The sequence below is a fragment of the Hylobates moloch genome, unplaced genomic scaffold (assembly GCF_009828535.3).
Source record: "Hylobates moloch isolate HMO894 unplaced genomic scaffold, HMol_V3 SCAFFOLD_4, whole genome shotgun sequence".
NCBI classification, from domain to species: domain Eukaryota; kingdom Metazoa; phylum Chordata; class Mammalia; order Primates; family Hylobatidae; genus Hylobates; species Hylobates moloch.
Genome location: NW_026652279.1, coordinates 60,973,224 through 60,994,803, shown reverse-complemented (window position 1 = coordinate 60,994,803; position 21,580 = coordinate 60,973,224). Strand labels below are relative to the sequence as shown.

At 37.4% G+C, this 21,580-nt stretch overlaps 1 protein-coding gene across 8 annotated transcripts in view; it reads right to left on the bottom strand.

Moving 5' to 3' along the window:
- Positions 1 to 21,580, bottom strand: part of ABI3BP (ABI family member 3 binding protein) — a 248,619-nt gene that overhangs the window by 65,715 nt on the left and 161,324 nt on the right. For 3 of the 8 annotated variants that reach the window (XM_032150299.2, XM_058437575.1, XM_058437576.1), the window contains 16 exons: positions 20,894 to 20,983; positions 19,334 to 19,366; positions 18,478 to 18,561; positions 16,791 to 16,847; positions 15,842 to 15,925; positions 14,671 to 14,730; positions 12,017 to 12,076; positions 11,099 to 11,182; positions 9,635 to 9,691; positions 8,758 to 8,841; positions 7,228 to 7,287; positions 6,365 to 6,448; positions 4,686 to 4,742; positions 3,592 to 3,651; positions 2,845 to 2,925; positions 2,066 to 2,125 (listed from right to left, as the gene is read on the bottom strand). In XM_032150299.2, coding sequence (XP_032006190.1) covers positions 2,066 to 2,125; positions 2,845 to 2,925; positions 3,592 to 3,651; positions 4,686 to 4,742; positions 6,365 to 6,448; positions 7,228 to 7,287; positions 8,758 to 8,841; positions 9,635 to 9,691; positions 11,099 to 11,182; positions 12,017 to 12,076; positions 14,671 to 14,730; positions 15,842 to 15,925; positions 16,791 to 16,847; positions 18,478 to 18,561; positions 19,334 to 19,366; positions 20,894 to 20,983 — 1,095 coding nt within the window. Of the gene's footprint in view, positions 1 to 2,065; positions 2,126 to 2,815; positions 2,926 to 3,591; positions 3,652 to 4,685; positions 4,743 to 6,364; positions 6,449 to 7,227; positions 7,288 to 8,757; positions 8,842 to 9,634; positions 9,692 to 11,098; positions 11,183 to 12,016; positions 12,077 to 14,670; positions 14,731 to 15,841; positions 15,926 to 16,790; positions 16,848 to 18,477; positions 18,562 to 19,333; positions 19,367 to 20,893; positions 20,984 to 21,580 lie in introns of those variants that run through there. The other 5 variants (XM_058437578.1, XM_058437579.1, XM_058437577.1 and 2 more) reach the window with 4 other exon arrangements.

The following is a 21,580-nucleotide window of genomic DNA, read 5'->3' as shown; positions in this document are numbered from 1 at the left end:
GAGGTTATGGAGAGCCATACAGAATGTGCCCTATTTAAAGCAGAGGTCAGCAAACTATAGCCCTTCCAAGTCTAGCCAGTGGGCCAATAATGGTTCTCACATTTTTTTAAGCAATGGGAAAAAATGAAAAATGATATTTCATGACACGTGAACATGGTATGAAATTCAAATAAAGTTTTGTGGAACACAGCCATAGAATGAACTAAAATTGTTCAGAGCATATTTATGTATCAGCTTTGGTTGCCTTCAAGCTAAAACAGCAGAATTGAGTAGCTGTAACGGAAACTGAATGGCCCACAAACTCTAAAATAGTTATTGTTTAACTTTTCACAGAAAAAAAAAAATTGCTGACTCCTGATTCAAAATGTCCTTCTGAAAAAGCATGAGCCTACTTGGAAAATTAAGTTCTCACGGACTATTGTATCTGAATCTCAGTTCCCGCAAGAGCTAAGAGCTGCCTATAGCTGATTTCATGATAGTAACATTAAGAAAACGTTGAATATCATCTAGGAGCATTTTGTTCTATATTTTAGTTTCACCATCCCCTTAGCCACCCTTAACAAGTACTGATACTTGTTTTATTTGTGCTGTTCCAACCCTTCCACCCTCTAATCCAAATCCTATAATTATTTCAAAGTCCAACTATTCTCTGTCATCAGCCCACATCATTCCTTGACTCCTGTAAATATTTTGTTTTTACTACTCAATTAAACAATTAGTAGGAGGAAATTGCTCTATATCTAGAAAACTGTATCTAAGAAAACCTTATGGTTTCTTCACAATTACTTTGTACTTTAAGAGGTAAAATGTATCCTTTCTGTCGGTTTCTACCTCTGCTCCTTATTCCACCCCACTCAACTGTTAATATGGTGTTGGGTACACAAAGAATGAGGAAATGATTGTTTTCTTAAGCAAAAGTAGCAGCACCATTGAGAAAGAGATGAATGAAATGGAATAAGAACTGTATAAGATCGATCCTTTGTAAGATAGAGTCTTTATGTAGGGCACACGATGAATTTAGCCACTGGATAGATCTCCCTCAGCTATGAATCTAATAATAAGCCCTGTAATTGTCAAGCTGTTGACTACTATAAGTGCCTTTTCTCTCAGAAGGCACAGAAATGGGAAGATATTCAAGCTTATTGTCATACCTGTGATTCAAGTGCAATGGGCTAAGACTCCTTAAACCTCCTAAAACCTAAGCCATAGATTTTCGTTATTTCAACTGAGAGGGTTTAGGGAGTTTAAGGTCTGAGGGATGGAATAACCTCTATTCATCCTCCTTTATGTTTTTGAAACTAGAAGATGATGATCTTAGGTTGCTATAGTGTTTGTAGGTCTAGAAATCATTGAAAGCATTGTATGTAGATTTATGTTTTCTAAAACATGTTAGATTTTCTTATTTCCTAAATTAAAAAAAAATTACTTTGTTTGTGATCATCACTAAGCGTTCCTTTAGAGACCAAAATCACATATGAAGTGATTAAAGGAATAAATATTGAACATGCATAGATATTCAGAGGGATTCCTACTTAGCAAAGATTAAAAGCCATTACTAAGCTGTGGCGAAGAACAGTGGTCAAGCTTATCAATGATTGAGGAGCCAGGAACTTTCAGGGAAAAGCTATTTTAATGTAATAGGGACACCTTATTCCTTAAAATAGGAAGAAAATAATGAGACTAAGACACAGGTTTTATAGAAACTAAGTTACTCAAAGGGAGTTCATGGTACTTAATTGTTGCTTTATAGATCTAAATACCAAATGGAAGGATATTTAGATCTATAAATACTAAATACCAATTTGGACCTCAGATTTAACACTGAATCATATGGTGCAATTTTAAAGAGAGTTTCATGATGGACAGCTGTCCTTCACTGGGTCCAGGGACATCTGCGAAAAACAACAGGTAACACTTGAATTAAAACTGCTGACCATTTTAAAATGAAGTGTAGAATGGAATAACAGTGTCTTAGGAAGCAGAAGCAACTCTGGTCATGACACTGCTCAAGTGGGTTTTTAAACAGCAATAAAAAGCATTTAATGCAAGTCACAAAAATCATTACCAAATGTTGTTCCTGGAGCATCAGTACTATGAACAACAGGTTCAAAGCCTGTAACAGAAACTAACCAAAAGCAACAACATGAATACAAGAAAGCTTAAAGACATTTTAAAAAAAATCCTCAATTTTTATTTTAAAACATGGGTTTCAAATGATACACAATTTTTTAAAACTTTTGAATTGATAGGAAGCATATAGTTGCTTTTGGAAGATTTGGCCACACTAGCTAGAACAATTCATCACAGAAGGTAGTTACAACTTTTGAACTCTGCTACATATCTTGATATTATCCACATGAGGTTTTCCTAGGTATTTTGTTTTCTAACTAGTATGGATGTCTGGCTTTGGAAATTTGTTTAGGCAACAGATATGAAAATATATAGAGAAATATATATGAAAGCAACTTGTTGCCTTTCTTGGAAGTTGAAAAAAATGCCTGTTTATGTAATCATGTCTATAACAAATGGATCACGTTTCAATGCAGATATAGCAATAAATACCCATGAGTTTGCTAATCTCGCTGTAAACACATCTTTAAAGAGGGACCAAGAACGTCATCCAAACCAAGTCATTTAGGAGATCAGGCACACAAGTGTCCCCAAGCCATGTTCTCCTGGACAGCTCTATACAAGCAGCAGCTGCTACCCATGTCACATAATTTGATTCTTAGAAAACATGATGACTGTTACTTCCCATCATAAGCATTTCTTTAGGACTTTATTGGGATAGCCTGCCAGGGTTCAGGTTCCTTGGCTACTTAAACCAAGGATTCACACATTTACCCGATTTGTTCTGAGGTACTTCAGGACTTGATGTAGTTTTGGGTCTGGGACGGGGACGACGTGTCCGTTGTGTTTTAGGAGCTGAAGGAAGAAACTTTGGATTACTCTAGTGCAGGTGGCTTTGGAGACAAAACTTTAGGTTTTTAAAGGTATGTCATATTTCCTTGAGATTTAAGTCATATGTCTTTTAAGATTAAAATATTTTCTATTTTGTTAATTTTTTTAATCACCGAAGATACTTGAGAGAGAAAACTTACGTATAAAATCAAGTTGAAAAGTGAAGAGACTCATACATCTTTAACTTCAAAAACACTAGAGCCAAACTCTGGATGATAGAGTCTTAGGCTCACACTAAATCTTTTGAGTATGCCAAAGAATCCATGATATCATAAGAACTGTTAGAGTTTAGTCAGTTTACATAAGATATAGCCACCAGCAACTGTGTTTAAAATTTAGCTTTAGACATGAATGACATGAATGCTGTTTAGACAAAAGTACACGACACAAATTCAAATAAGATTACATGGTAGACTCTGAACTAAGTCCATGCATAGCTTTTGAAAATAATAAGTAACTTCTAAGGATCACTAATACTCCAATATAAAGTTGAAGGACAATATAAAGTTGAAGGATAGCAGAAGATGACAAGACAGTCCTACAAAGCTGATGATAATGTGATTATGATAATGATGGAATGGATTTGAAAATAAGCAGAAAAAATTATTCAGGAACACAGAATATCATTACCTAATGTTGTTTCTGGAACCTTGGTTCTAAAAGTGTCAGGTTCAATGACTGTAGTAACAACTAGACAAAAATAATAAAGCAAAGAGATTTAACTTGAATATTAACTTCACACATCACTTTTTAAGTTTCAGAACTGAGAGAAAAGTACGACTTGTTTTTTGCAGATTTGGCCAAACCATGGTCAGGTACCCATTAGTCTCATAAGACAGACTTGCAAGATAGCATTGCACTCAGATTAATATCACTATGTGGTCAACAAAACATTCTCCTAGATGTTTGATTATCTGATTCTTGCTACACATTAGTGGAAGATTGTTGGACAAGCTTTTTACACATTTGCATAATATATGCTTTTCTAACTGTACTGAAAAAGGCATTTATCAGTCTACAGTCTACTTGCACTTCTGTAGAAGTCGGGATAAATGTCTTGTTATCTACTGTCTAAATAACTATGGGTACAATAAAGAGTTCATATGTATGAAAGCATAAAGAACACCATGTAATTAATAAACTGTGCTCATCAAAATCTCAAAGCATTCCTTGATTCAGTAAAAGTTAAGAAACCGTTAAATCTTAATAGAGTTGAATAAAGAGTCAGTCTATCCTATTATGGAAGCCTCTCATTAAAACTTTCAAGACTTAGGTACATTTTACAATTTGACAATTTACTAAAAACATCATTCCTTGAAACAAAAAAATCAATATTACACAGATCTAATATAATGAAAAATAATATGAGCAAAGAAACACTGTGCTTCCCTACAATTGATGAGGAATAAGCAGCATAAATAAGGGATAGAGATTCGTGTTTGAAATGCAGCTTAAAATGGTCAATGCTGTTTAAACAAATGCACATGATCACATGACACATTGAAAGGTTAAAAGCAGTTTGATGTCCTGATATTAGTTCATGCACAGTTCTCTCAAATTCAACGGATAATGTGACACAGAGCCTAGCATAATTTCAAGATAAAGACTATAATGGAATGATGACAAAGAATGACAGGACGGTCTCATGATGAAGAAGAAACTGACTACAGTAGTATGACAATAAGCAGGAAAAGCACTATTTGAAGGACACACATTCTCATTACCCATGGTTTTTGGAGCTTCAGTTCTGAGAGTACCAGGTTCAAGATCTGTAGCAGGAACTAATTAAAAGCAATGAAATAAACTTGTGAAAAGTCAGTAAATTATATCTTTCCAGTATAATACTGCTTCAATCAGTATATAGCAATTTTAAGAAATTTTCTGAAATTTGATACTTGTTATTTGAAGACTTGGCCATCTTATAGCCAGATAATTTTTTTAAAAGGCACTTAGTCACAGCCTACACAATTTGGCACACATCTCAATAAAGCCCACGTAATATTCTCCTAGGTGCCTGAGTACTTAGTTCCAACTATTGTAGAAGACTGCCCTAGAAGCTTATTCAGACATTTTGCCAAATACATACTTATCTAACTGTCCTAGTAACTGTTGGCATGTTTGTGGAAGCTTTAACAGTGTGTCTAAATGAGCACAAATACAGTCAACAGCCTGTTTGAGAGAAGACATAGCAAAGAATAAAGCAAAGTGAATCATAGGCTGAGATTTCATTTGCAGTAAAGGCACTCAACAAATCAGGATGAGGGACAAACATGCAGAGTAGCTCTCTACTCTCTAATCATAAAAGTGCAGGACCCTAGATGGGTGATGCTTCTTGGGTCAGATGCAAACTTCCAAGTCATATCTTCAAGGACTTTCTTCAACTGCTCTTATAAACCCTTCCAAATGCAGCTGTCATCACTACTTAGAAGCAGAATCCTGCGTGTTTCAGGAAGCCGGCGCCCTCTGACTTGCCTCTACCCTTCCTGTCTGACTCTCTTCATCTCTAAGATTTTAAGACCCAATTTCTTTCCAATGATTTATTCTTATTCTTCATAACATTTTCTTTTTCTAAGCGTTTAGATGTGTACGGCACCCCTCAAAACAAGTTCAATTTACCCAGATACACTCCCTTGCTTCAATCTTTGAATGTTTCATACTGGGACAGGTTTTGACCTTAACTATACTACAGAGTAAGATGTGAAAAACAAGCTTCCTCCTCCTGTGAGAGCCTCACAGTTGTTGATGTGACTGTGGGAAGATAGAAGGCACTTAAATTTTTTTCTAGAAATAAAAATGCCTGGTTCTATGTAATGCATTTTTGTATTTATGAGGACAATTCAATGAAATAAAAAGTAGTAAATAAGAGGCCGGGCGTGGTGGCTTACGCCTGTAATCCCAGCACTTTGGGAGGCCGAGGCAAGCAGATAAAAAGGTCAGGAGTTTGAGAACAGTCTGACTAACATGGTGAAACCCGTCTCTACTGAAAATACAAAAATTAGCTGGATGTGGTGGCACGTGCCTATAATCCCAGCTACTCAGGAGGCTGAGGCAGGAGAATCACTTGAACTGGGAGGCGGAGGTTGCAGTAAGCTGAGATCGCCCCACTGCACTCCAGCCTGGGCAACAGAGTAAGACTCCGTCTCAGAAAAAAGAAAGAATGAATTAGTAAATAAGATACACAGTAAGAGACAGACCTATATACAGAAAATGGAAGGAATTCACCTGCTACACAGATCTATCCCAACTGTGTTCTCCTTCGCTAACTCAACAGGGGGAGCAGTAGCAGATCTTTTGTGCCTTCATCCACATGGTGCTCACCAGGCCATCACTCCCATCATTGGATCAGTTATAAATTCCTGAGAGCAGCTAGGATGAGCTACTTTAACCAGAAACCCAAATTTACCCGGTTTGGTTTGAGGAACCTCAGGACTTGGTGTGGTTTTAGTTTTGGGACGTGGACGACGAGTTCGTTGTGATGTTTTAGGAGCTGAAGAAAGAAAACCTTCAGTTACTACAGAGTCCGTAGTTCAGAAGCTATGAGTAGCATGACCTACGGTTTGAGATCTCTTAAAACTTACTAGATTTTCTCATATTTCAGGAAATTTGTCTTTTTAACTTTTTAATTAGAAACATTCATTATTATTATAATAGTATGTCTCCTTTTACAATTGAAGAAAGTTGATTGGGAAGAAGTGTCATATTCTAAAATGGAATTGCTAAATTAAGAAGTGGAGAATAGTCAATAGGATTCATCAAATAAAAAGGTCAAGAGTCACTGCTAAAATATAGTGGTGGTGGTCAGTTTTAAGTTCTTTGACAATTACTAAAATAAGACCACACAATTAACGAAAATGTCAATCAGAGAATATCACATAGATAGCAAAAATAAATGAGTAAATAGAACTTTAGATTCATAAAGAAGCTCTCTGGTATCACAATAATGTTAGAATCAAGAAAACTGCATTTTAAAGTCACCTTTAACAAAAAAATTGGTTAAAAAACACACTGGATGACAAAATAATTTCAGATGGTTACATACCCAAAACATAGCCTGAGTTAGGTTCATGCATGGCTCTTTGAAAAACAAAGGGTGATTTGTTTTAAGAGTCAGAATTTTCAATACTTTTAGGATGAAGAATATGATGGAATGACAACAGAGAATGATGGTGTAGTCTTAAAAAGCATAAGAATCTGCGGCTATGACGATGGAACGGGTTTGACGATGAGAAGGAAGAACACTTACTGAGGATTGCAACATGCTATTACCTTGTGTTGTCACCCAAGTCTCAGTTCTGAGTGTAACAGGTTTGAGCTCTGCAGTAAGAACTGATCAAAAGCATTAAAATTAACCAAATGATTATTTTAAATGAATGTGAACTCAAAACTTTTCTTCAAAAATGAGTCTTACTAGTATAATACAGCTTATAGAATTATATAGCAACCTTTAAAAACTGTTAAAACTAAAAAAGTAGACAGTTGACTTCCTAAAATTTGACTATACCTAACTCAGGTACCTATTTCCTTATTCCTCATTCTCTGGTTATCTAATTAATAATCCAAAATGGACTATGTAGGTATTGCTAAGAACTCATCTTTGGAAAGAGACGGAGGCCTTAGCATGATGAATTGAGTAGGATAGTCCTCCATTCTGAGCAAAGAAAGAACATGCCTTCATGTGGAAAGAACAGCTTGCTGATGTCCACCAGATCAAATCTCAACTGCTCCATCAAGGACCTAGGCATCTCTGCCACGGATATTCACGGTCCTAGTGAGATTCAGAAGGGATCTGCCTGTCATCTTGAAGTAAGACTTTTTTTTTTCTTTTTTTGAGATGGAGTCTTGCTCTGTCACAAAGGCTGGAGTGCAGTGGCACGATCTCGGCTCACTGCAACCTCCACCTCCTGGGGTTCAAGCAATTCTCTGCCTCAGCCTCCTCAGTAGCTGGGATTACAGGCACCCAGCACCATGCCCAGCTAATTTTTGTATTTTTAGTAGAGATGGGGTTTCACCATCTTGGCCAGGCTGGTCTTGAACTCCTGACTTCATGATCCACCCGCCTCAGCCTCCCAAAGTGCTAGGATTATAGGTGTGAGCCACCGTGCCCAGCAAAGTAAGACATCTTTATATCAGTTGTCCAGTTAGACTGTCTCCTCTGGTTGGTCTCTACTTGTGTCTTTTCCTTCTGATTTTATTCTTCCCACCCTTCTACTCATCCCTGTGCCTTGGTGATTTCAAGGTTCCATTTCTCCTTAATCTATATTTCCCTGCTCCAAATATTTACACACCAAGCACATCTTGTTGATAGCACTCCAAAACCAGTCTTGTATTTGCACAGATACTGCCCCATACCATCTTTTACTTTATTTACAAAGGAAAGGCTTCTGTTCTCAACTGCCTTACAGGTTTGAGGATCAAAATGCATCTCTGACATCTGATGTATACCCCAAATGTGCTAATATGATTGGGAGGATATCTAAGGCACTTAATGTTTGTTGACTTGAGCTGAATATGTCTAATTTTTCTAAAGAAGTTTTATTTTTAAGAGACAAATGGAAGTTAATAAAATGCACAGTGCCAGAGAAGACTGCACAAAGGAAGCATGAGGCATTCACAGTTGCTCCACAGATCTCCTGACAGTGTTTCTCTTACATCTTCACAGTGGGATCTGCTGCTGACCATGAGTTGTAGCTTCCCTCTCACAGGGGCCTATTGGTTACTCCCAACCACTGGGATTACTCTTGAGACCCTGCTGGCTTAGGCTGCAGGGACTCTTTAAACCAGGAACACATAGTTTACCTGGTTTGGATTCAGGTGCTTCAGGACGTGGTGTGGTTTTTGTTCTGAGACGTGGACGACGTGTCCGTTGTGATGTTTTGGCAGCTGAAGGAAGAAGTTCTTGGGTTACTACATAACTACATTATCTATGATTCTGGAAGCTGCGTGAGGTAAAAAAAAAAAACATGACTCTATTGCTTGATAGATATTTGCCTTTTGGTTTGAGATTTTTGTCACATACATTCCTCTTTATACATCTTTTATCATAGAAAGCTCCTTAAGACAAAAATCACTTTTTAATTTGAGAAATAAAGATTAGAAATTTTAATGAAAATCTCATAGGGTAGCTTTACTGGGTACCAAAAAGGTTAAGTACTATTGCCAAATTTTAATGGATAACGAAGGACAGTTCCACTAAATCTGAGATGTACAACTTACTCTTTCAATTTTCGGCACATATTCTATACAGCTGTTAAAATCTGAACATATTATGACCTTATTAGAGACAAAACAATAAATTTCTATGCAAATAGAAAAAAGGGTAGAAATTTAGATGCACAATGAGTCCTCTGGCTTTATGAGAGTTAATAGCTTCATCTGTCCAGGAAGGAGTTAGAAACCCACTAATATGTTTGAAACATAGCTTTATCACAAACACTGTTTAAACAAAACACAGAATAACATGACAATTTCAAGCAGGTTATATGGCAAATAAATGTTCTCAAGTAGATTCATGGATGACTGCTTCTCTTAAAAACAACAGTTAAGAGTCTTCATAATTTCAAGAAGAGTTGAATGGCCATCAAGAATGACACTGTTGTCACAAGAAACAAACTGAAACTCTAGGTTTGACAATAAGCAAAAGAAGCTTGTTGAAAACGCTGTGTATCAACATTACCTAATGTTGTTGAGGCCTCAGGTCTAACAGTGACAGGTTCTAGGACTGTAGCAGGAACTGACCAAAACAACATGTAAATCAAAGAGATTTTTAAAACATATAAGAAGTTAGAACACTCACATGCAAACAAATTTTACTGGTATGTCAATTCTTCCAGAGAAACAAAGAAAAAAATTAACTTCTTAACTGAGGGGAAGAATGTGTGTTTGTTCATTGATGGTTTGGCCAAACTATAGGCATGGTGAGTCTCAGGCTTAGCTTTTGAACTATCTTGAGTAGGTTAAAGAAGTCAACATGAAATTCTATTAAGCTTTTAACTAATGAATTCTGATATGGAAAACTGCACTGGAAAACATTTTAATGCATTTATCTCACATATACTTAGAAATTATCTTAAAAGATACAATTACTCTGTACTTCTGAACACTAGTGCTTATTATGTATAAGTAAACATGGATACAAGAGACAGTTCATATGTTTGAAACTGATATAAAAAATTAATCATTGAAGTGGACTATGTTCATCTTGCCAAGAACTCATCTATAGACAGAGTTTGAGACCTATGTCCAAACCATGACACCTAAGAGAACAGGGTGGTCACTCAGCCTATAATAATCAGTAGAGCATCTGTCTGCCCTCAGCCCAGAATAAGTGGAAATCAAAGACTTTTGATGTCTCTGTATCAAATCTAAGCTTCTGACTCAGGTCCTCAAAATCCTTCTTCATCTGGCTTGATGTACCCTTCCAAATGCACCATCATCAACAGTCATATATGACCATCTAGAAGGAGTCCATCTAGACTGGACTGCCTTTCTAGCTGACCCAACACATGTGGTCCTTCTGCCCTAGTTCATTCTTCCCTCCATTCATCCAAATCCTCAGTGGGCCCAAGGTCTAAGTCCAGCCCACCTCGATCTTTTCTTTTGAGATAAAACACAAAGATCATCACTTTATGTTTGTGTCAGGCAAACATATCTTCATGATTATGTAAAATCATGAAAAAGCTTCACGCAGACAGGGCATACTTCATGCAGTAAAATCATGAAAAATCTTCATGCAGTAAAATAACTCTCCTAAAGCTGACGTATCACCCATTGTTGCCAGCGTGGGAATGGGAATATGCAAGGCACTTACAATTATGTTTACTTGAACTGAATATGTTGGCTCTGCTAAAGAAGTTCTACCTTTAAGATGTGAATGGAATTTGACAGTAAAAAATATACTAACTATGTGATTTCAAAGAAAAGTCTCACATAGAAATAATAAGATATGCTGGCACCAGTTGGGTCTCACCCACACATTATTCTCCTTGAAAGCTGAGCAGAGGAGATGGTACTGATGATGCCTCATGCCCTCATGCTTAGGGATAATAAGACCTGTTGCTGCTCAGCATTGGCACTGCTTCAGTCCCCACTGCGACAGACTGCCAGGGATCACCCTTAAATCAAGGAATCACAGATTTACCGGGTTTGGTCTCAAGTGCCTGAGGGCTCGGTGTAGTTTTAGGTCTGGGACGTGGAGGGCGGGTTCTTTTTGATGTTTTGGTAGCTGAAGGAAGAAAAAGCCTTGTGTTACTCTAGGTCTTATGATTCTGGATACTGAGGAAAGGTTTTTCCAAAACTTGTCAGATCTCCTATAGTTCCAGGAACTTCAGTTGTTTTTAGTTTTACTTTTTCATTCCTTTTATAACATGTGTTATTTTATCATTGATGGTACTTTTCAGGCAAATTCATGTATATAGTCGAGTTGCTCACTCAAGGAGTGAAGATTAGCACTTGTATTGAGAAACTTATAGAACTTCCTTGCTGGGGAAAAAGAAAATGATTGGGGCAGAGTACTCAATGAGAAGGGATAGGAAGTTAGGGTCACATTAAGGAAGAGGCTTATAATTTAAGATTTCAGACTTCAGTAATTCCCTAGTTGTCAAACTAGTAATAAAACATATCATTACTTAAAGCACTAATAAAGAAAGAAACATACTGGACATTTTTTTTAATTTAGAAACTCAGATGTGCAAAGGAGAGTAAGAATAGCCGTTATTGCTGATCAGCTTAGATAAGAAATAGATCCCAATTTGTTTTAAACTCAATGTTAATATAGAACTCTGCAAATGAAGCATGGGATGACATGATAATTTCAAATGTGCCACATGGCAGGTAAATATTTTGAGTTAAGCCTGGCTCTCATAAAAACAACAGGAAACTTGTTTTTAGGAGGCTTCAGTATTCTTCAGATGATAGAAATAGTTGAATAGTCACAGGCAGTGAGGTTTGCTATTTAATAGAGGAAGACATGCCATGTTATAGGGATGAAGACTGAATGGACTGTACAACAAACAGCAAAAGCACTTGGCAAACAGCCAGGTAATTGTAGGGTCGTTACCTAAGGTTGTTGCAGGGATCTCAGTTCTAAAAGTAACAGGCCCAAGGTCTGTAACAGGAACTGAATAAGATAAACAAAAGAGATGGTAAAAAATGTGTTGGAGCTATAGTATTCACATCAAAATGTATCTTGCTTGTGTAATACTGCCTCTAGGATAATTAAACATTTCTGGGAAGGGCATTAGGACTGAATTATATTTCCACCCCCACCCCCAACATATCAAATTCATACGTCAAAGCCCTAATCCTCATAGTGAGACCTTTAAAGAGATAATTAAGGTTGAATGAGGTCATAAGGGTAGAACTCTACTTCAACAGGACTGATGGACTCATACGAAAGAGAGACGTGAGCTGCACACACAGAGGAAAGGCTGTGTGAGGATACAGTGAGAAGGTGGCCATCTGCAAGACAAGGAGAGAGGCCTCAAGAGAAACCACACTTGTAGACACATTGATCTTGGACTTCCAGCCTCCAGAGTTGTGAGAAATAGACTTCTGTCATTGAAGCCACCTAATTTATACTGCTTTGTAATGGCAGCCCTTTTTCAAATGGAAATTAATTTTTTTTGGTCTAGACTTGGCCGAACTATATCAAGTACACCATCTCATGAGACGGTCATCATCTTTGGTCTCTGTTTAGCACTAGATGAGGCAAACAATTCCTGTAGTTATGGTGTTTATCTGAATATAATATGGAAGACTTTAGGATGTTTCAAGGCATTTACTTAAATACGTTTCTAATAATTCTCAAGAAGCATGTGAAAAACTAATTTGCACTTTAGTGATGCTGAATAAAGAGAACATGTACTATATGTTTATCAAATTATGGTTGCAGAAAAAGTGATGAAATATCCAAATGGTCATCACACAAATAACTAAAAATGACTGATGATCTTGCTGGGAACTCCACTTTGGAAAGAACTTTTCACTTCTGTCAAAACAAAAGCACTCAAGATGCTGGGTAAGGGGTGGCCACTCAGTCTGTGGCATCCAGTTAAGTCATTGTCCACGCTTAGCAGAGGGAAAACATGATCTAGTGTGGAAGAAAGATTTTCGATGCTCATGAGAACAATGTCAGGCTCAATGAATGAGACATTCAAGCCCTCCATCCACTTTCCATGGCGTCGTCCAAATGCAGAATTACCAACAAAAATGTTTTGGCTGACCCTAGAAGCAGGATCTCTGCCCTTTCTGGCCGCCTCTATTTATATCCAGTTTTTTCATCTTTGTTCATTCTCACCTTCCTATTTGTGCAAATTGTGATGTGACTTCAAGACCCAAATTCTTTCCTGGCTCTACTGAAACCCAAATTCATTTTTTACTTTAAGACCCTATAATAAGTCTAACACTTAACATTTATATTCCCAAGAAAAATCTTTAATTTGCAAAAACACCCTGGCTTATTCTCATTCTCTAGGCTTTTCACGTGGGAAAAGTTTTTGTGTTCAACTAGCCTGCAGACTGCGAAGTAAAACATGTCTCCTACTACAAAAAGGGAAGATCCTGCAGGTCTCTTCTAAACTGACTCCTTGTCAACCATGAGGGGGTAACAACCCTCTGGACTCCCTCACTAAGGGGTATGTGAGTCTATTATTTCTATCAGTGACAGGCTCCTAAGCTCCATAAACCAAAGACCCTATACTTATCTTGTGTAGTCTCAAGAGTAGCCAGACAAGGAGTGGTATTAAGTTTGTGCTGTGAATGATATGTTCAATGGGAGGTTTTTGGAGGTAGACGAAGACAACCTTCAGTTATTTTAAATCTTATGCTTCTGCACATCATAGACTTAAAAAAAATCTTTAGCTTTTCCAAAGCTTGGTAGATTTTCCTGAACTTCAGAAAATATATCTTTCTAATGCAAAAATTTTGCTCCTACTATACTTTATCTTCTTCTGTTAAGATATTTCAATAACAAATTTGCAAACATGCAAATTTGACAGATTAAACAAAGTTATTAATTCAGATACTTAGGATTAATATGTTTATCACATTCTCCTAGAGTGCCCTGCCTGGATTAAAAAGATTATAAATCATCCAGATTATGATGGGGACTAGGGGGAATTCAATTTATACTAAGGATACAGTTTATTATTTAAATCTACTAGTCTTGATCACATTATCTGTTGATTAATTCACTAAAAATATTACTCATACATTAACAAAATAACAAAAATAACAGGCAGATTAAAAAGGTAGATGTTTGGGAATGGTTGTAAGTGCGATAAAAAAACAAACAAAAATATAAACCCCCAGAAAAGGAAAAAAATAAAAAGGGAGGTGTATAAGGGATATATAAAGAAACTTCTGTGTTACAGCCTGGTTAGCATAGATCAGGTAGGAGACATGTGTTACTTCTATGTTACAGCCTGGTTAGCATAGTTCAGGTCAGAACCTCGTAAGAATATGTGAAATCTCCCTTAATAGAGAACTCTGGTTAAGCCAGAAACAAAATGATATAATAAACATTTTAAGTTAAAGACCAGGAAAGATCCCAAACTAGATTCAGATATAGCTCTCTTATGAGCAAGAGGCAACTTGTTTTATGCACGTTCAACCATTACAAAACCAAAAATGTAATTGAATGGCAATATACAGTAGAATAAGCTTGACAGTGAGCAGAAAAAGCACTTGCTGAAGATCAAAAAGTGGCATTACCGAATGTTGTCCCTGGAGCCTCTTTTATAGGAGAAACTGGTTCAAGGATTGTAGCAGGAACTGGCCAAAATAATAAAAATAAAACACCAACAAAACATTAAAAATTTATAAAAACTCAGAACATTCAAAAAGAATTTTACCAGGTCACGACGTATCTGTCCAGGGCACAAAGCAAACACAATTAGCCTCCTGAGCTGAGAGAAAATGGCACCTCTGTCCTTGGGTACCAATTCATCTCTAGGAGGAATGGTCATTTACTTTGTAGTCAGATAATTCAGATAACGGTCCATGTGAAGTGTCCCAGGAGTTTTTCTCATTCTTTGGTGATCTGAACCTAACTAACAGAGCATAGTAGACCATACACATTTTGCTGAAAACTCATCTTTGGAACAAGACCATGAGCTTTGTCCAACGTGAGTACTTAAGAGGACAAGAAGAGGGCCAGCCCCTCAGTCTGTGGTATACAGCTGGGCAACACCCAGAGAAAGCCTGACAGCACAGGGATGCAGATGATTCCTACCTAAAATCCAAACTCCTCAGGCCAGCATTCAAGACCCCTTCTCACTTAGCTGCAGACACCTCAATGAAATGTTCTGATCAACACCTGACAGCCTCTGGTGGTCAGAGAAACTGCCTCCTCAGGCTGGTTTCCATACATTCCCTGCCTTTTTGAATTTGTCTATTACTCTTCCCCCAGAATGATTTTCCCCTGAGAATGATTTTTCTGTTTTTAAGTGGTTGTAAAAAAAAAAAGAAGAAGAAAATACTACAGGGACTATATGGCCCAGAAAGCCTAGAAAATTTACTATCTGGCTCTGTCTAGAAAATGTTTGCCAACTCCTGCCTTAGATTCTTATTTGTGACTCACATGACTCCTATAGTTAACAAGAAATAATCTCCCACTTGCATGAACCTATGTTCCTTCTCTGGCTGTTTCACTTTATCATACATTCAACATTGAAAGGATGAAGAGAATTGAATGAGAAGTAAATTAAATAGATGCTGAGAGAGAAGCATAAGGAATTTGGCTACCACATCATCTCCCCAGCCCTGTTCCACATTGCCTAGTCTGATGTGGGATCAGCTGCTGACCTTGCCCACCTACTTCATTCTCTTTGGGTCCCACTGGGGTGGGCTGCTGGGATTCCTCAAGCATGACCTACAAATTTACCCAGTTCAGTGTGAAGATCTTCAGGACTCAGTGTGGTTTTAGGTTTGGGATGTGGACGACGAGTTTGTTGAGGCACTTTGGGAGCTAAAGGAAGAAAACTTCGGGTTAATACAGCGTGCTTGGTTCCAGAAGCTGTGGATAAGATTATACTTGTTATAATTTCTTGACTTCCAAGAAATGTTTCTTTTGGGTTTGAAATATTTGCCCCTATTTCAATAAAGTGTCTCTTTTTATCATGTAGCTTTTTCTGAAGAATAAAAATCACATAGAAATATGAGTTTATTGATGATATTTCAAGGAGCTTCTCACAGGGATTCCTAAATGAAGAACAAGTTCTAAAACCTTGCTGAGTTATGGCGGTGAGGGGGGTAGGTATAGGGTGATTTTATATTTGTGATGGTACTTATAATTTAAATTTACCAACCTTGGGCATATTTTACTCTTTAGTTGGGAAAATTTTACTCTTTACTGAAACAAGAACACATCCTTACCCCCAAATGGCTATATATATACACATATATATAATGCAGACAGCAAAAATGTAGAAATTTAGATCTGCAAGAGAACTATGTCACACCGTAGTAGCTGTGCCGATTTACTCAGCCTAGACCAGGGACAGACACCTTCACCCCCACCCTCCAGTGATTATATTTGAAACTCAGTAACAAAGAATGTGGTTAAAATGTTATGTGGGAGCAAGATGTGGGTAATTCAAAGTCATTACATTGCAATATATAAACTGACCCTAAGTTCATGCTTGGCTCTTTTATCAACAAGTATATATATATATTATATATATATATATACACTCATATATATAAAGAAGTAATGAATGATAGAAGATAACACAGAAGCCTTGTGAAGTGGGAGAAGCTGTGGTTATGATGGTGATGAATGGGTTTGAAATGAGCAGGAGAGGCAGATGTTGATGGACATAACGTGCCATTACCTACTGTTGTCCCTGGAGCCTCAGTTCTAAGAACTGGTTCGAGGATTGTGGCAGGAACTGATCAAAAGTAATAAAAGAAACCAAAGAGATTTGGTGAATGCATGAAATGTCGGAACATTCATCTTACCACTAAAAATCAGATTTCTAAGGCTGCAAAATTAATTCTTAATACCATAACTCAAAAGAAAGTGGATGTATTTTTTTTCCTTTGAATATTTCTCCAAACTTTAATCAGGCACTCATTTGACTCAGAAGATAGTCAGCAATAGTCTTTAGACTTTGCTGAGCATCTCACTGAGGTCAATAATAAGATCTTGTTGTTCGTTAACCATCTGATTCTAATGAACACTAGAAAAGCTGGCCAATCATTTTCTTAGAAAAAGATACGGTAACGACTAGAACTTTTGTGGAAGCCAAAAAACCAAACAGCACTCATTATAAGCAGTAATCAATAATGATAGATAGAATAAACATTTACACTTGAAAGCAAACACAGTGTAGCAGAGAGCCCCTATGGTGATCCCCAGTGGTTTCTGCCTCTGGTGTTAACACCTTTGTGTCATCTCTTCCCCTTGAGTGTGTGCTGGATCTCTGACATCTTTTTAACCAATAAAATAAGGCAAAGGTGATGGGTGTCACTCTGTTGAATAGGTGCATGTGCTGGGGGTGTGTCTGCTATGCTAGCACAAGAGAGAGAGAGACAGGGAGGGAAAGAGAGAGGATGAGAAGGAGAGGATGGATTATATAAAGGTGTTAACTCCAGGAGCAGGGAATCATTGGGAGGTTGCCCTTGAGTTTGTGCACCACACATATTAACAGCCAAAAGGAAGCTGAGACCACACTCATTAAGAGACTAGGTCTTTATAAATACAGCCGTACTTAACATAAGTAGCTGAAGAACCAACTCTCAGTTTTTGGTATCATTGGGCTGGGTATCTTCAGGTCTAAGAACAGAAAAAGCACAATCCTGTGCAGAAGTAGGGATCACTGAAGCCCCCTAGATCAAATTTAGCTCTTGAGCAGACATCCCAGGTCCCTTTAATTCATCACTGAACAGCAGGGTATCAACGAGTCATCCTCTGTCTGGTGAGCCAGCTTCAACACATTCCCTGCTTATCAGCCTCTCTTCCCTCATCCCTCTACTCATCCAGTTTCCATGCAGGTTTCTAATTATCCTGGACATTTTCCTCCTCTAAATATTTGCCATGCTTCTAGGAGGTGGCATTTATACCATGCAAGAAATTATATTTGCATAAACATGCTGCCTCATATTCATTTCTAACTGGTTATGCAGGAACAGCTTTTGTTTACAACTACAGTGTAAACTGATTGGGAAAGAAAACATTCTTCCCACTTCTGATGTATGGACTAATATGGCTTTGGGGAATTAGAAGTGACTTAATAAAAGTAGTCAATTTAAATGATTGTGCTGGCCCAATACTGAGCAGCTTTACCTTTAAGACAGGAATGAAATAAAAGAGCAAGAAGAGTAAATAATCATCAGCAGAGAAGATCCCTATAAAGGAAGCAAGAGGTGCTAAGCTATTCATGTTCTCCTCACTAACCAGTAGCTTTTACTCTTAAGAGATATATAAGGCACGACACAATAGATTGTATGTACATAGAACTTACAGTCCCAATCATGGTAGACTGCTTGGATTCTACAAAACAGAAACTACATATTTACCCAGTTTAGTCTGAGGTACTTCTGGATGGGGCGTGGTTTTAGGTTTGGGATGTGGACGACGGGTTCTTTTTGTTGTTGTTGGAGCTGAAGGAAGAAAATTTAGGATTAATATGGTGCTGATGGCTCCATTTACTGTGAATAGGATGACATAGCTATAAGTTTTAAAATACTTGTTAGAGTTTGAGTTGACAGAACTTTGTCACTTTGGTTTGAAATTTTCTCCTTCAGTATCTTAATAGGTTTTCTTTGATAACTGAAAGTTCTCCAGAGACAAAAATTATACATATAATTACGTTTAAGAAACGAACATTAGAAACTATCATTATTTTCTTGAAAGTGTCTCTAATCCAAATCACTGCTTAACTCTGATGGTGTGAGAGAGGTTCTAACCAACCCTGCACTATTCACTTATAATTTAAGATAACTAGGCTTGGGCAAATTTTCCACTTGGTAATTTACTAGACTAAGTATATAAAATTCACAGAAACATCAATAAAGCAAAAAAACTACATAGAACTTGAAAAACAGAAAGGTGCGTACAGAAACTTCATGATATCATCATTTGATACTGCGTTGGTGCTCTAAGGAATATATGGGGAATTGTAGTTGGATCTTGGCTCTAAGAGTATTGTTCAGAGACTCAAACATGACACAATTTCAAGCTGGGCTGTGGAGCAGATAGCTGTTTTGAATTAAGTCCTTGCATATTTCTTTAAAAAGAAAGCTTTCCATATTTTAAGATGAATACTGTAATGAGATGACAACAAAAGATGGTACCATAGCCTATATAGCACCACAGCGAAATCTGACAATGAGTAAGAAAAAGCACTTGCTGAAGGACATAGAGAGTTATTACCTGAAGATGTCCCAGGAGTAATAGGTCCAAAGTCTGTAGCAAGAAATGATCAAAAGCAATTTTAAAAAGAAATAAATGTTAAACACACGAGAAAATCCATCATGCTCTTGAAAAGTGAACTTTACCATTATAGCATTGGTTCTATAGCCACAAAGCAAACATTTTGAAGTTCTCAAGTAAGGGTACATATTTATTTGCTTCTATGAAACAGATATAACCTTAGCATCTGTAACATGGTTAGCTACCAGTTTTTCTTATTTTTATATTATCTGATAATACAGTAGAAAACACTGCTTAGAAAAATCTTAGGACATCTAATAATGTTATGTTTAAAAATTAGGAAAAACTAATGTGAAAGTATGGTTACACTATAAACTGGAAAACAAAGCCCTAGTTCATGATAGATGCAATTACTGATACGTTTAAGCACATACACTGATGAATGACTATAACAGATAATGCTCTTCTTTGTTGAGAGTGCACTTTGGAAAAAGACCAAGACCCCTGTTCGAACAAAGGCATACAAAGAACCCGATATAGAGGGTCATTCAATCCGTCAAACTTGTTAGTGCATCTCTTTGTTATCAGGACAGAAAAGGCCTGACCCCTAGGTTAGGAGAGCGTGCTGGAGCCAATTGGCTCAAATCCAATCATCAAAGTCAGGCATTCGAAGTGCTCTTTGTAGACCTACCAAAAGCAGCATTACTGTCCAACTAAAAGAACTTTGCCTTTCTTACAATCAGGTTGCACTTGCAGTTCCTATCCTTCCAATGTAACCACCACACGACACCTTCCTGCCTCTGTTTATATAATTCCTACCCATCCACCAATAAATCTACAGGCTCTACAAATTTCAAGGTCCACAAGAGGAGCTCTTGCTCTGTTGCCCAGGCTAGAGTGCAAGGGTGCAATTGTAGCTCACTGCAGTCTTGACTTCCCGGGCTCAAGCGATCCTCCCACCTCATTCACCCAAGTAGTTAGGACTACAGGCGCATGTCACCATACCTGGCTAATTTTTCTTAAATTTTTTTGTAGAAATGGAGTTCTCCCTAAAGGTTCACATTACACTTATCAGCCCACAGATGTTTTGCTTCTCTAAGAATTAATGATGTGCCTAACAGTTGGTAAAATTTAATAAATATTTGCTTTTCCTCACATTCCTGTATATCTGTTATGAAGAGTCTCACACAGGTAAGTCATTTGTTTTTTTCTAAAATATTCCTCACAGATACAAACGTTCAAAATGTGTGACAGGTTGAACTAAATCTGCTAACTAGACACCTAATCAGCTCAGTTTTTGCTGAGCTGAGGAATCAAAGAGAAAAATGTAATTGAATGTCAGAGAAGCAAGTAAAATTCCCAGGCACCAAGGAGGTCCTCACGCAAGCAGCATGAGGAAGTCACAGGTATCGCCAGAGCACTGTGTTGGTAGCAGCTGCTTTCCATGACTTGGGCCTTCACCCCAAGGGTCAAGTGGGTTATAAGGTGGCATCTTAAACTGCCACCCCCATGCCACATCCAATGGGATGCCACCGGGACAAGGAACCACATATTATTTACCTAGTTTGGTCTGCGGTGTCTCTGGGCGTGGCGTGGTTTTATGTTTGGGACGTGGACGACGCGTTCTTGTTCGTTGCGATGTTTTTGGAGCTAAAGAAAGGAAACTGGTTATTGTAGTCTTATGACTCCAGACACCAAAGAAAGGATTACACATGATTCTAGGTTTTCTAAAGTTTTCTTAAGTCTTGAGAAATTTGTCTCTTTGGTTTAGAATTTTCTTCTGATCATCTATATGCAAAAATATGTATTTTTGGTCTACTGACAGGTCTTTTGAGACAGATGGAATATATGTAATTTTAAAAAATAAACTGCAACTTTATTATTAGTTGCTGGTATAGGATTTTCAAAGAGGGCCCAGACCCAAGGGAAGTCAGACATAGGCACGTAGACATCGCATCAGAGAGGGACCCAGGCCCGCCTGCTTTTGGGAGAGCATACTAAGAAATTACTTGGCTCAGACACACATTCCATTCCAAGTTATTAGTATAAGCACATTTCGTTTTCTAAAATAGTTGGTAGACAATAAAAATTCTCTGTATATCTGAAAACAACAGAAAGTAAGATGCCCACAGAATTATAATTGATATTTATTAGACAGACATTTCTAATTGTATTTGAAATTCAGTTTGAACATAGAACACTACTGGAGCAGAATCACAGGCTCTGTCAAGCATTAATAAAGCTGGA